General features: G+C 40.9%; 1 protein-coding gene across 2 annotated transcripts in view; it reads right to left on the reverse strand.

Moving 5' to 3' along the window:
- Nucleotides 1-15,218, reverse strand: part of LAMA4 (laminin subunit alpha 4) — a 146,032-nt gene that overhangs the window by 92,932 nt on the left and 37,882 nt on the right. For both annotated transcript variants that reach the window (XM_040474418.1, XM_040474417.1), the window contains 2 exons: nucleotides 6,238-6,362; nucleotides 742-822 (listed from right to left, as the gene is read on the reverse strand). In XM_040474418.1, coding sequence (XP_040330352.1) covers nucleotides 742-822; nucleotides 6,238-6,362 — 206 coding nt within the window. The remainder of the gene's footprint in view (nucleotides 1-741; nucleotides 823-6,237; nucleotides 6,363-15,218) is intronic.

Below are 15,218 nucleotides of genomic sequence, written 5' to 3' on the forward strand. Positions count from 1 at the left end.
TTCGTATTTAAGCAAAGCCAAGAGCAACTTAAAAAAAAGAGTGTTAGATGTCAATACCAACAGGGATTCAGAAAATCCGAACTCTCACGAAATTTGTTTACTTTTCAGGGAAGGAGACGGCGTAAAGAATAGACTAAATAATGAGTTCATGCTTTTTCAGTGTATTGCTTTACTGACAGAGGATTCACTTTTTTTTTTTTTCCTACTGAGGAAAAAGCCTCTCTATTAACACTGCTGATTCTCAATGATGAAGAGAGAGGAGTGTTACCAAAACCATCTAAAGAATCTTTTCAAAATATTGATACTAATTTTCCTCTCCACCTGACCATTTATCCTGAGATGTGGTCCTGACCTGGACCCTTAGGGAGCATTTTTTTTTAAGTTTATTTATTTTGAGGGTGACAGAGAGAGCACGAGTGCAGGAGGGGCAGAGAGAGAGGGAGAAAGGAAGAATCCCAAGGAGGCTCCACACTGTCAGCACAGAGCCAGACGCAGGCTCATATCCACAAACTGTGAGATCATGACCTGAGCCAAAATCAAGAGTCAGACACTTAACTGACTGAGCCACCCAGGCTCTCCTAGGGAGCATATCATTATAGCTCTATCTGGGGCATCCCCCAGGGGTTCTGAAATGCGATCCCTCACTCCCTCCTCTTAAGACGCTCTGGCAGAGCTGATGAGTGCCAAAAACAGAAAGTTTCCTTTGACCCACACAGAAAACAGTGAATTTTATTAGCCTACCTTTCACAGTTAGGTCCAGCATAGTTTTCTTTACAAATACACCTAACGGCTCCATTTTTTCTATAGCAGGATTCTGCAAAACTAGAAATACAAGAGAATATTAGAAGTCGATTCCATACATCACTGAAAAGATTGTCTTAACTTTTAATTAGGTCATCTCTACTTTGGTCCAGTCAAATTCTTTTTTTTTTTAATTTTTTTTTCAACGTTTTTTATTTATTTTTGGGACAGAGAGAGACAGAGCATGAACAGGGGAGGGGCAGAGAGAGAGAGGGAGACACAGAATCGGAAACAGGCTCCAGGCTCTGAGCCATCAGCCCAGAGCCCGACGCGGGGCTCGAACTCACGGACCGCGAGATCGTGACCTGGCTGAAGTCGGACGCTCAACCGACTGCGCCACCCAGGCGCCCCGGTCCAGTCAAATTCTAATAGGTGTGATCGTTTGTTTTATTTAAGTCAAGTCTTCCTTTCAGGAAAATTTAGACCAGCAGTCCAGACAGAAAAATGCCAAGATGCCCATCCATTGGTGAGACCATTTCCCAGATCCACTTACTTATTTTGCCATAGAAGCACTTAATTATTTTTACTTGAAGCAGTGGGAATTTCCAGAATATATATATATATATATATATATATATATATACACACACACATATATATACATATGTGTACATATGTATATACATATGTGTACATATATATGTGTATATATATGTACATATATATGTATATATATAATGCAAGTCTAAAACACATATTCTAAAGCCAAAAATAAAATAATCAAGTTATTTTATGATATTTACAAGAATTTCTTGTTATTCTCAGCATTTTCTGTGTATACATTTGAAAGTTGTTCCCTTTTTTCTGCACTAGATCTCTTCCGTTCTTCAAGGTCATGAACCACTTCTAAACTATACTCTATAATCTCCACTGAACCTTCATTTCTTCATTGCATACCTTAAAGATTGGGAATTAAGGGGGCAGGGACCGGCTCTTTTGATCAAAGTCACAAAACCAGTACACAAGTAATAAATAGGACCCACAGGAAAAGGATTCGTGTCCATAGAAATCCTTCTCTTGATTATTATTTTTTTTTGCTTGTTTGTTTATTTGTTTTTTAGATAATACAAATTAGGACACAGGACAGAAAAGCAATAAAAATATTGCTCAACTCTTAAGGCAGGGGAAATAGAATATAACTCACCACGTGTTTAGAAAATTTTACATTGACACATGAATCCATCCATCTGAGGGGGGGGTGTGAAAAATTTTAAAGACTTCTAAATTAATTTTGGCTTAGGTACTGTGCTATCCATGGCGTGTGACCTGCTGTTCTCACATTCCTGCATGCATCAACAATTTTACCCTAATGGTCTTTGGAGGAAAGCAAATGGGTGTGTTTGCTTTGTTTGAAGACATTTATAAAATCAGTCAGAAAACAATATACACTTGTCAGTGAAAGGCAACATCCACAATTTATTTTTTCTGTCAGTTAGGCTAAAAACATTTCAACAAAATTACATTTCTTTGGCTTTTATTCTTCATTTTGCTTGTTCTTATTTTTCAGCCTACTTCAAAAAAACACTGTCAGTCAAGAGTCCAGAGCATGGACAAACCCTCATGCATGTTTCTTTGAAGATATCACCCTTCCCCTCCCCGCCCCCCCCTACCCCCAGCAGCTTGCCCATGGCTTGAAGGACTGAAGCATCTGCCGGTGTCTGGAGTCGTCTGCCTTTAGCTAATGTCCTGCTGTTTCAAACAGATGACATTTTCCTTAATTGGAGCCATTACCGTGGCTACTGGTAGACGGCAGGGGTGGGTGGGTGGGGGGGATGTCTGGCCAACTCCAAAATAAATAAATGAACTCTGTGCAAATGGTCCCTGGGAATAGCTGCGTGACCATTGGTCTCAGTGGAGGGAGACTCAGAGGCAGTCACTAGCCACTAAGTTCCTTTTTTTTTGTTTTTTATCAGCATTAATTGTTTATATTTTTCTTAGGGTAAAGTCTGTTTCTGGCTAGGGAAATGAAAACACTGAGCCGTTCTCAGCCCACATTAACAACCATGGCGCCCTCTCCAAGTGGAAGGGAGCCTTTGTCCTTGGAAACCTTTATGAAACCCTAAAGAAAAATAGATTCAGCACTATTTGCTTACTTTCCTCCCCTGAGCATAATTTCTTTGCTTTCTGATGTGGCTATTGTAACTGGAAATCCAAATCCTGGTCTGGAGGCTCAATCAGAAGATCTTGCAAAGTGTAATTTGGATTCTATTAGGTGACTTTTTGAGCTCAAATAAAAGTTCTGGCACTTTAATTTTTATAGAAAGTAGCAATATGAATTTTTTTTGAAAAGCTGAAAGGGGCAGTGGATATTTAATTTTTGATGAGATGTTTGATTAGTATCTGAGATTAGTTAACTAAATCTCTAATAAGGCCATATCAAAGGCTAGAACCATATAGGATCCAGGCAAATTTGTCCTGTCCTGTGACCACAGATTACCCCCCTCCAGCCCTCAATCCCCACCTCCCTGTTTGTAGTCAGTTTTCCCGCACAAGGGATCCAGGAAGTTAAACTGTTGCCACCTCAGAGAAAGCAAGTCTCCCACAATTTCCCCACACCTTCACACAATGTCTTTACTTATATGGGGGTGGGGGAGGATATAATTTTGCTTTTGGGCTGATTTTCAGCAGGCTTTTCAACTTCAACGGTGTGCTTTAGAGGCCTCAGTTTTCATATCTGTGAATGTGTACCTAACTGCTGGGTACATTCCCTAAGATAGTCAATTGCTCTTTGAACCCAGCTCTGCTCACACATCCAAAGAACATGTATGGAAATGGTGATTCGATAGCAACTGTTTCCTCCTCCAAGACAGGAAGCTCATCACCCAATTGGCACGTTCTGCTTTGTTTATTTGAAAGAGCCTTTGGGATAGCTTCTTGATCAGCTGAACTGCAGATAACCTGGCTCAAATGGTAAATGGTCATTTGCTTCAGGAGCTTCAAAATGTTGCTGTACCTTTTTTTAAATATGTATTTTGAAGAGAGAGAGAGAGAGAGAGAGTGGGCACGAGAAGGAGAGGGGTAGGGGCAGAGAGAGGGGGAGAAAGTGCCCCAGCTCAGCAAGGATCCCTGACCCGGGGCTCTATCTCCTGCCCATGAGATCACAATCGTGAGATCATGATGGGAACTGAAATCAAGAGTTGGACGCTCAACCAACTGAGCCACCCAGGCACCCCAAAACGCTGCTGTATTTTGACCTATTTTAATGAGGGCAGGACTTTTTGACTGTTCTGTGTACCGCTGTGACCAGCGGCTAGTAGTACATGAGTGGCATGTAATAAATAAATGTGTGATAAATATTTGTTGATTGGATATAGACAAACTTCTCAGTCCATCAGTCCTTTGGGATGAAGTTCCAAAAGTCTCTTATCTCAAGCCGTTAGTGTCATAATTTAGATAAGAAAGTCTCGTCATGTGAATAGGGCAAAGAGTGCAAAAGTCAGATAATACAATTTAGAGGAACCACTTGGGATTGCCTTTCTAATGAATCTTTTAGTTTCTAAGGAAACTGCAGCTCAGAGCTTACAAACCTGTTTTCAGGAGGTGAGGCTACATAGATCTTTGTTTACATGGAACAGTGAGGGGAATCTGTTATTGCAAAGTTGGAGATCGGTGTGTTTAACGAAATAACTGCAGCTTGGCAAGAGAGCAGGATGCTGAAACAGCTCATCAGATATGGTTAAGACTAATGTTTGGGAGCAGAATATTAATGAACAATTAAGGAATAGGAGACAAAGGGAGCTCATAAATCAGGACACACTTGGGTGAAAATAACAGAACATTTAACGTTTGAGGTTTCTACTCTCCCTCTCAATACTATCCATTCTGCACACATTAGTGATACCATGGGACATGAAAAATCACAAAGTAAGGCTGGAAGTAGGTTAGTGGTTTCTAAGGGAAAATGGGGCTGTAAAACATCTGACTTCTTCACTCACTGTCAGACTCATCAGAGGATTTGAACAAATCACAAGCTTTTAGGTGAAATGTTAGTTGGTGTTGGTGTTCAATTAAAAAAAAATTAAGAAAAAAATGTCATCTTTTTTCTCTTTATAAGAAAGTGTGTGTGTGTGTGTGTGTGTGTGTGTGTGTGTGTGTGTGTGAGTGTGAGACATTCAGGCCTTTTTAAGAGTCATTTTATAGGCATTGTTTAATTTAATCTTTACAACATCTATCAGCTAACTATTATATCTAAACAGTTAGAACATTGCCTGGCACAGAGTGAGCAAAATGTTAGTGTTAAAAAAAAGTACAAGGTATGTGTTCAATAAAGCCAACAGCTAACATACAGCTTTCTGTATGTAAAACACCAACTCAAATGCTCCACACGTGTTATCCTTGTCCAACTCTATGAGGCAGATCCTTACACCAACTGAGGAAAAAATAAATGAGATCAGAGCAGATAAAAGGAATCAATGAATGGAGCCATGATCTGACTCTAGTCTCTTTGACCCTAAATCCCATGGAAAGTGAGACAGAGGGAGAAAGTACCTTGCCTGAGATCCCACAGCTATTTTGTGCCAAAGGAGGGATATGAACCTAGGTTCATTACTCTTTCCACTTGTGGTATAAGAAAAAAATACGTGTTTGGTTTTTGTCTTGTTCCTGGCACAGAGCTCCTAAAGCTCTTGGAATTTCCTGAGTGATAAGACTATTGTTTGTTATTCAGAATGAGCCCCTTTCAGTCCTACCTGAGTTTATGCTAACGAGGTGACACTTGATGGGCCCCTAAGTAGATTCAGGATGGGGCTGGGGGCATCTGACCAGAGGAGAAAACTACTAATTAGAGGGTTGGAACTTTCAATCCCATACTTCCCCCAACCTCAGGGAAGGGGAGAGGGGATAAAGATTGAGTTTTAATTACTGATGATTTAATCAATCATGACTATGTAATGAAACATTGATAAAGCTCTTCAAAAAATGAGGTTTGTGGAGCTCCTGGGTTGGGTGAACACATTGATTTTCTGGGAGGGTGATGTACCTGGACAGCAAATGCACAGAAGCTCTGCTCCCTCCCATCTCCCCCTCCACACCTTGTCCTAAGGATTTCTTCAATTTGGCTTCAGTTATATCCTTTAGGAATAAAATTGTAATCGTAAGTACAGCACTTCCCTGAGTTCTGTGAGTCACTGTAGAGAATTATTGAGCCTGAGCGGTTGTTGAGGCAACCCCTAAATTTATAGTTAGCTGAGTAGGTATGTAAGTAGCCTAGGGACCCTATTTGTGGCTGGCTTCTGAAGTGGGACCTAATCTATGGGCTAATTAGCTCTAGGTAGTTAGTGTCAGAAGTGAACTGATTGTAGGACACCCACTTGGCTTCAGAGAATCAGAGAAATGGTTGATCTCAGGAAAACCTGAGGACTTTGGATAGAGCAAAAATAAAAAAGAAATAATTAAGGGGATAAGCAGCAGAAGGGAACATCTTCTCTCAGAACTTACTTGGCCATGTGGGGCAAAGGACAGGGACATGGCTGGCAGAACCGGGGTGCTCCCCTGATGGAATCTCCGATATAACCATCTAGACATTTCTCACAGTGTTCTCCTGTTGTGTTCCGCTGGCAGTGCTGTGAGGCAAAAGATAAGAAAATTGACAAAAAAAAAAATTTTTTTTTATACACAATATATGTGGGAACCAAACAATACTCAAAGCAAAGAGGATGTCAGGCTGATTGAATAAATAAATGGTCAGGACAAAGGAGGCATGTTGGCTCCAGTCAATGCTAGAAAGTGTGAACAGTGGCAGATGACTTCACCCTGAACTTCTGTGGGTGCACTAGCAGCCTGAGGAGTTTAGACTTTGTGTGCAGAGGGGAAACTCATCAGCTTCTCATTTCAGTTCAAAATGATAATCAGAAGGATCAAACTCTGTGCGAGAAACATCAGTTTATTGACTTGGATTGAATATGAAATGAAAAAAAAATCCCTCTGGTGTTTACCCATGACAATGGGAACAATTTAAGGATTTATGGGCAAAATATGTCAGAATGAAGCATAGATGGAATAGAAGGTAGGTAAAAAATGTCCTGCTAATGGGTTGGTGACTTGGATAGCGACATACAAGAAATACTATGCCGGCTTATTTGTATGATTTTTCCATTTGTGGTGAGGAGAATGGAAGGAAAAGCACCAAATGGGCTGATTTTTCTGCTTATAATGCCTGTTCATCTTTCAAGATCTGTACATGGCCTTGAAACCTCCAGGAATTCCTTCTGATGTCCCCTCCTGGATCCTCCCCTCCTTCTACTACCCACACTGTACTGTTACTCTTTGCTCCCAACCTCAGCAGCCCTTCCCCCGCGTTGTGCCTCTCAGTACCGTACTGCTACTAACTCAAATGAAGGACGTACTCAGTAGACTGGAGTCAACTCAGCAGTGACAAGTTCATGGATTAATTTCTGTCTAGTACTCTAAAGAGTCAGTGATGCTAGTCTCATAGATTTCTCCAACAGGACTGAACTGGGTTGTACAAGGCAATGGCATTAGCACTGTGATATTTTCAGCTTTATATCCTCCAGAGTGTATAAAAGTCGGATAGCGTTTTCAGTGAAAAATTATGCTGTTAGAATTAGAATGTCATCAAAGAGGCACCCTCCTGTTTGGTCCATTCCCTTGGTAACATCTGTACACAAGATCTTCAACAGACAAAGCTTTTTTCAAATAATGCTCAATGGAAGAACCTTAGGGAGGCAGGACGGAGTAGCGGTAGTAAGGTGAACTCTAAGCTCTTTATTTTTGTCATTGTGTTCTATGTTGAAGTTCAAAATGGACTACTAATAGTGAAGTTAAGTCCTGCTCTAAACATTTCATATGGATTAATGAATTTAATTCTTACAATAATTCTAAAGTAAGTAAGTTACTATTTTTTCCCCATTTTACATACGAAGAGATGGGAGGCACAGAGAGGTGAAATAAATGGCCCAATAAATTGTCACACAGAAGGAGGCAAAAGTGAGATTCAGACTCAGGCAATCTGGCTCCAGAGGCCAGGCTGTTAATTCCCATATTATACTACTTCTCCAATATGTTAGACAAAAGTCTCCTTTCCCAAAAGAGTCATAAAATGACTACGTTTTTTATGTAGGTATCATAGAATTTTACTAAGAGTTTGGACTTTGAATCAAAAAGGCAGAGTTCCAGTTTAGGCAACAGGTTATCACGGTTGAACACTCTTTGGGCATTTGATCAGCCATTAGGAGTGGGCAATCTTTGGCTCCTGATTAGAATTATGTTAGAAGAACAGAATTTAGAGGCCAGTTCAGACTGCCTGACAGATTAATGAGAAACTGGAAAATAAAGTAAGATGTGAAGACAACTGTTGTTAACATATTTGTCCTCCACTTCTTAATTCTGTTTCCAGAACTATGTCAGCCTTTAGTAAATATTTGTGGGGAAAAAAATGACGGAAAAAGTGGGAAAGCATGAATTAATGAATTAGTGTCTGGAGCACATAAAAGAAATTAACATGTACCCAAATGAGCTCAAGACTGGCAAACTCACATCCCAGGGAACACCAATGAGCCTTGCCCGACTACCAGGAATCTAAGGCACAAGCAATCTGGCATGTCTGTTCATAGGCTGAGGTCAACTTTGTCTGAGTCCTTGTTGGACAGATGAAGCCCATCTGTGCAGAAGAAAACAGGCTTGTTGTAAAATGTTAGGTCATTCTTCCTGCCTGAAATGCCTATTAAGCTGCAAAAATGAGCTGATTCCCTTCTGTCCCCTTATGGCTTGATGGATGCTTTGGACTTCTTGTCAGGGCTCTAATTCTGCCATGGCAGCCACAAGGAGCAATTAGCCTCAAGGGCTAACTCACCAAATCTCTCTGACCTTTACATGCTCAGAGTGCAAACACGGATTTTCCTCATCTGCCTTCTTTTAACGGGTTTGTCAGGGAATTCCCTGAAAGGCATTAATGTACATTCTGGAAGACTGGTGGAAATGATGCTGGGAGCAAGGACAAAGATTTCTACTGCTTCCGTGTTCTAGCTGGTGGACTTTGAACGAGTCACTTGACCTTTTGGTGTCTGTATTCCCTATCTGTAAAATGAGAATCCAGATGAGATGGCCTGTAAAGTTTCTTCTAGCTCTGAAGCCTTTTACTCTGGGATTGCAAATATGCCTTTAACCCTCAAAGCTCTGCCATTTAAAAAAACAAAAAGAAAAACTGGCAACAATAAATATGTTGTGGAGGGTGGGGGGGGGTGGAATTTATTTTTTTAAATAAAATTGACCCCACTTAAAAATGAAAAAAACATTCTGAATCTTTGGCCAGTTGTTAAGAAAGCTGCATGTAGACAGTTGATTGTAGATAAGTGGATAAGTGTTAGGAATGGCATTTGGGCACCAGCTGTGACTCTTCACATGAGAAATGCTGTCTCAAGAACTTGGCCGCAGAACGAACATAATGTTGGAAGAAGCCTAAGGGGATCAGGTTGGCCTTCATGTGGTTTGTCACATGCATTATGCAAGATTATAGTCTATAGAGATCTGTGGTTCTCAAAGTACGTCCAGGGAGGTCGAATCTATCCTCATAATAATATTAAGATTTTATTTATCTTTTGGACTCTCATTTTCTCATGCTGTAAGGTAGAATTTTCCTGGGGCTACATGACATGGAGATATCACCACGGATATGAGATCCAGCTGCCTTCTCTTAAGCAAAACATGAACCGTATTTTTAATTTGTAAAATATGTTTATATTCTATAAAAGCATATTAGTTATGTTAACCTGCAATGGGTTCATTACTGTAATTTTCAAATAAATTAACAAGAAAATATGAGAAAAGTTTTCAGTTTTAAATGTCAAATGCAGTAACTATGGACAGATACAATCTGCATAAACAAAAGACCTTTAGTTAATTGAATAATTCTTATGAATGCAGAGAGCTCATGAGACCAAAAAGTTTGAGAAATTCTGCTCTATCTAGATCAGTGCTTCTTCTTCTTTTTTTTTTTTTTTAAGTTTATTCATTTATTTTGAGAGAGAGAGAGAGCGAGCAACTATGGGCACTCAAGTGGGGGAGTGGCAAAGAGAGAGGGAAAGAGAATTCCAAGTGGGCTCCAAGCTCACAGCACGGAGCCTGAGCTAAATCCCAAGACCATGAGATCATCACCTGAGCCAAAATCAAAAGTCAGATGCTTAACCAACTGAGCCACTCAGGCCCCCCTAGATCAGTGCTTCTTAAACTTCACTGCGCATACCAATGCCCTGGGGATCTTGTGAAAATGCAGATTCTGATTCAGGATGTCTAGGGTGTCAGGATGCCTGAGTGTCTGCATTTCCAGTAAGCTCCCAATTATTGCTAGTGCTACGGTCTAGCCTATACTTTGAGAAGCAAGGGTCTAAACAGAAACACCTACTATAGGTAACACTGTTTGCTAGTTGCTCAACATTGGGCCTGAGCCTGAGTATCTAGCATAAAAGGACAGTACATTTTACTGCAATGAAGAGTGACCCAAGTGGCTCATATGATATAAAATTAAAGATTTTTACATTTGCTGGTTTCTTATTTTACTAACTCATTCATCCATTCATTCACTTAACAAGGCTGGATTAAGCTGCTGTCATGACAAGGAACTGTGACTGCTACTAAAATGAAGACCAGGTTCATTTATGTGTCATTTTGTCCTTATGTGTCATTTTATGAAAAAGACCCGGTTCTTGCAGTTGAGTAACTCACACTTGTGAGGCAAACTACTCACAGAGAGGTAAACAAACAATAATATAGAGTGCTAGGTGCTATGACTGAGGTATGTGTGAAGTACGTACCTACTGTGGGACAAAGAGGATAGAAAGGGTCTAGCTCATCTCGAGAAAATTGGAGAAAACCTAATGGAGGTGACGACACTTGAACTAGGCCTCAAAGGATAAGCAAGAAATCCCAGGAAGAGAGCAGGCGAACACAAGTTCAGACTCAGGGGGTGCTCGTACAGAGTTAGTTTTGGTGGTAGTGAGAAGCTCAGTGGGGCTGGAGTAGAAATTCCTGAAAGATTTTAGAAAGGAGAATGCCTTGACTAGGTGGAAAGATGTCTCCGTTGCTGGTTAGGGGAAGGTAAGTCTGGAGCAAGGCATGATGAGTAGTTGGGGAGCCATGGCAGCGGTCAGGGAGCGATGCTGTGGACGTGAATTAAGGCAGTGGGATGGCAGAGAAGAGGAGAGGCTTTCTTCCAGGTTGAATGTTGGGGAAGTGGAAAAGGAAGCCGAGGAAGCATCTGGGACATCTTAGCATGAGGGTCTGGCAGAATGATACGGTAGTTAATTGAGAAGGGGAATATCAGAAGAGGAACACATTCAGGGTTGGAAGAAGAAACTCGAACAATATATGGAGAACTTATTTGCAGTCAGTTCCCATTATATTCTTACATGACTGGCCGCAAAGCAACAGAGAACTCTGAATTCTTTGGACATGCAATTTTCTGACTTTCTTTCAGATTCTGTAGACTCTGCTAAGCTTCAGTTAGCATAGTACCAAATCCATCACTATTGCAAAATTTGGGGGTTTTCCAAGTTTGCAACATATTGGAAAATTGTCAAAATTTTGTTGTAAGAATTATGCACTCGATCTAGATACCAACTTTGTAGTTGGAAATAAGACAGGAAAAAGAAGTCTCTGTAACTGAATTTTTTCTTGCTCTGGGACATCTAATGAATGTGCTGGTTTATTAACCACACATATTTAGTCTTACAGGAACTTACATTGGTTGATTTCTGTCTTACACATATAATAAAGGAGGGCTTGAAAAGCATGAGAAAAATGCTAGTATCTGCAGAAATTAGAGATGCAATATCTTTGCTTTCCTGAATGAAGTTTTAATTAGGCTTTGAGAGTAATAAAAAATTCATTAACCTTCAATATATTGGATTGCTTCTCTTTCTCCATTATGCTTGGGGGGGGTAGAAGTCCATTTGAATATCAATCTTTTTAACTATAAAATTACTATAGGCAGTTGCAGAAAATTTCGGGAGGCATATTACAAAGTGAAAAGAAGAAAATAAAAATCCATCCATGTCTCCACTAGCCAGATATAAATACTTAACAGCTTGACGGTGTCTCTTTAGATTTCAATTATATTTGTGCAGTTCTCTGGTTTGAAATCTGAATATTTTCATTCAGATTTACAAAAAATGTTTTTCTTGCAATGCTGGCACAGTCCCTGTATTATTTTTAATTTTTCATTTGTTTGCCACTGAACAGATAGGGGTTTCTGCGTGTGTTTCTAAAGCTCCCATGGTCCTCATACCTTGAGCTTTATTATATTGGTCATGTCCACCAGCATTTTCGAGTGGGTGCTTCTGTCTGGACAGTCCTTCAACCCAACCCAGTGTCTACACATAGGTGGTGCTCAAGTAAAACACTTTTTTTTGTTAAATGGATAGATGAAATCAATAGACGAACCGATCCTTAATCAAAAGGAACCTAAGGAGCGCTGTGTCAGTGGTGAACTTCAAGTCAGATTTTCTTCCGTCTAGTTCTGGTCAGTGGGCGCCTGGCTTTCTCTAATGATGAGACAACTTTTTGGATGGGAACTGGCCTTAGCCATGGTTTCTTCTTAGTTCTCTGGGCCTAGTTTATAGACTTGGGATAAAATATGGGTTATTAGAAACTGAGCATTCCTACCACCAGCTATCTGTCTGCTTCCACATGTTTCTTTTCCTTAACTCCTTTCTCATGCTTCCTTCTGGAGCCTTCCTAGAGAGTCTGCCATGTTCACTGGAGTTGCCTGGCCTTTGGGGCCTCGCCTGGCTGACTCAGCTGAGAACCCTTCCCAATGCATTCTAGTTCTGATAAGATGCAAGGTGGCTTTTTGGAAACATCCAACACATGTTGGATTTCATTCGCTTTTCACTTTTCACTTAACCACTTTCCTGCATTTGAAGCGTTAGCATCCCTCTTGTGGAGACATCTCTAAGCTCCTTTGCTATATCTAAAATGGTAGCGTAACTTTGTCTACTCTATATTCTATTGTCAAATGGCTTAGTTCCTCTGTAAAAGATGAGGTCAAATTAAAAATGGACGTTGGAATGGGGGAAGAATCAGAAACAACGGGGGGGAGGGCAAGGCAGAGGCACTACAAGCCTTCGAACTAAGAACAAAATGAAACAAGATGAAATAAAAGAAGGCCGTTTATTTTTGGCTGTGTATGGAAGATGGGAGAAATGAGTGAGGCTGTTAAGCAGCGAGAACTGATTGAAACTCGGGCCCACAGTCAGCTGCGAGGAAGTGTTCCTCCAGGCCACTGCTTCTTGTCTGGTGCCCTGACAACTGGGCGAACTGAAGGAGCTACAGGGAAGGAGCCTAAAATCTGGCACTGCTTGGCCAGGAGGCCAGAAGGGACTGCTAAGGGAAACAGAAAAATCTGAGTTTGATTCCAGTGGGACACCGTTGACAATATATTTGCCATCTAAGTGACAACATATTGTTACTATATGGGCAAGCCTCTCTGCTCACTACTTACGTTTAATTAAATACAAGTTACTTCCTTTTTTTTTCTGTCTTTCTAAATGCAATTTATAAGAATATGTATGTGTTTAGATATACATATATACATTTAGCTCTGGGGGATAAGGCTGTGGGTGATTTTCACTTTGAATTTCATGTAGTCCAGGTCTGTATTATTGTTGTTTTGTTTGTTTGTTACATCCAGCATATATTACTTCAGGGAAGAAAGCTATTTCCTTCCGGGTGGGGTAGGACGGCTATTTCTTTCTTTCTTTTTCAAATGTTCTGTCTTGGAGCAAAGTAACTGCGGGAAGATTGGCAGCTTCCTTGAGCAGGCGTATCAAAACTTACCCCCTATCCCATTCCCAAACTTTTCTTGGAACTTCGGACGCCCAGAAGCCCTGAAAGAGTCACGTGATGACTGTCCCTTTCGGAGGCTCACGTCTAGGTCAGAGATGAAGCCATGACAGTGCCTTTTCTGACAACGTCATCGTCAGGAAGAGTGGCTTTGTCATAGCTCTTCGCAGGCACTAGCAGGATGGTCTTTTTTGTCCTTTTACTTCAGTGTTCCATCTTACTGGCCGCCTGACAGCAGCTGACGGGGCCTACCCGTCCCTATCGCCTTCTATTTTAATAAGCCAGATGGCAAAGAGCCTCTACTTGGTCAAATCATCAGAGATGTACATCATTGGTTCAAGTGCATCCATGGGATTTTCTTTTCAAATGTCACTGGGATTAAAATAACAGGAAACCGGAGATGGAAGCATTAGAAAGGGGCAGGTTTTGGCAGCTGCGTGTGCCTACACGGCTACAGAGGACATCCTGGATGTAACGGTTATTAAAAAGATGGGGGGAAGGGGAAGACAGAAACACCAGGACTGAACAAATACTACAGAGAGATGGCGGTGCCCAGTGTTTGCCACTACATCCTCTCTGTCTCTAGAAAAATGGCAACTGCTAGGTTCCAAGTAGATGAAATGTTCTAATTTGCATCTTAATGTAATGCATTTACAGTGGGTAAAATCACACCTCCATGTGCATACCTCGGAGGCCACTTGTAATCAAAATGATCTGCTTAACAGGGATAATTATACTAATTTTGAGGGAAACAGGGTGTACTTAATTAAGAATTCTTGTAGCTTATGCAAAAATACTCTTGCAATTTTGGAAACTCTCTTCTGCCTCAGAGGATCCTGAAGAATCTGATTTTCCGGCCGTGTGGTACAGCTCCTGATGGAAAACATGATCTTGGGGCATAAGACTTTCAAAATGCCTCCTGGGACTTCTACTAAAGCCATTTCTGGTAAATATTTCGGTAGCCATTTTCACGAAGTTGCCAGTCCATTCAGTGAGAATAGAAAAGATGTGGCAAGCACTTTTTGCGAGAAGGCTTGTCTTGTCTCCTCCATGAGTCTCTATGATACTTCACTGAAGAAGAGTTAACTGGGGAATTCAGGGCTTCACTCCAGTTAAGGGGAAAAATAGCCCTCTCGGGGCTGAAACACAGAATTACAAAGACCACAAGGCCAGGGCTTTCGTTTGTATTAGCTATTGGGTTCAGGCCTTTTTATTTTAAACAAATTTTGATCTGTAGACCTGACTATCTTAAGCTGTTAACTATGCTATATGAAACAACTGTTTTATTCTCCTGGTTTAGGTGGAGTGAAGCCAAACATATGGCAAACTATACTATTACAGAGGAATTGGGATGGATGGTTTCCCCCGCCGTGCATTGTTTTCAGTCTCTTCACCATTGGCCTCCGGGAAGAAACCAGCTGCCAAGGGTGGTCAGTCAGTCACCCTTCAGGAGGACTATGTACAGTCACACATATGCCTTGATGGCCACTTACAATCGTAAGCAGTTTCTACGAAGTGTTTTACAGGAAAAGGTGAAGGACAAAAAGAGAGCTTGATTAGCTCTTTCCTAGGTAGCTCAAAGGTCCAGGAAGAATATTTTATCCCCACTTAAGACACAGAAG

This window comes from Herpailurus yagouaroundi, unplaced genomic scaffold, assembly GCF_014898765.1.
Source record: "Herpailurus yagouaroundi ecotype Mexico unplaced genomic scaffold, PumYag 139, whole genome shotgun sequence".
Taxonomy (NCBI): Eukaryota; Metazoa; Chordata; class Mammalia; order Carnivora; family Felidae; genus Herpailurus; species Herpailurus yagouaroundi.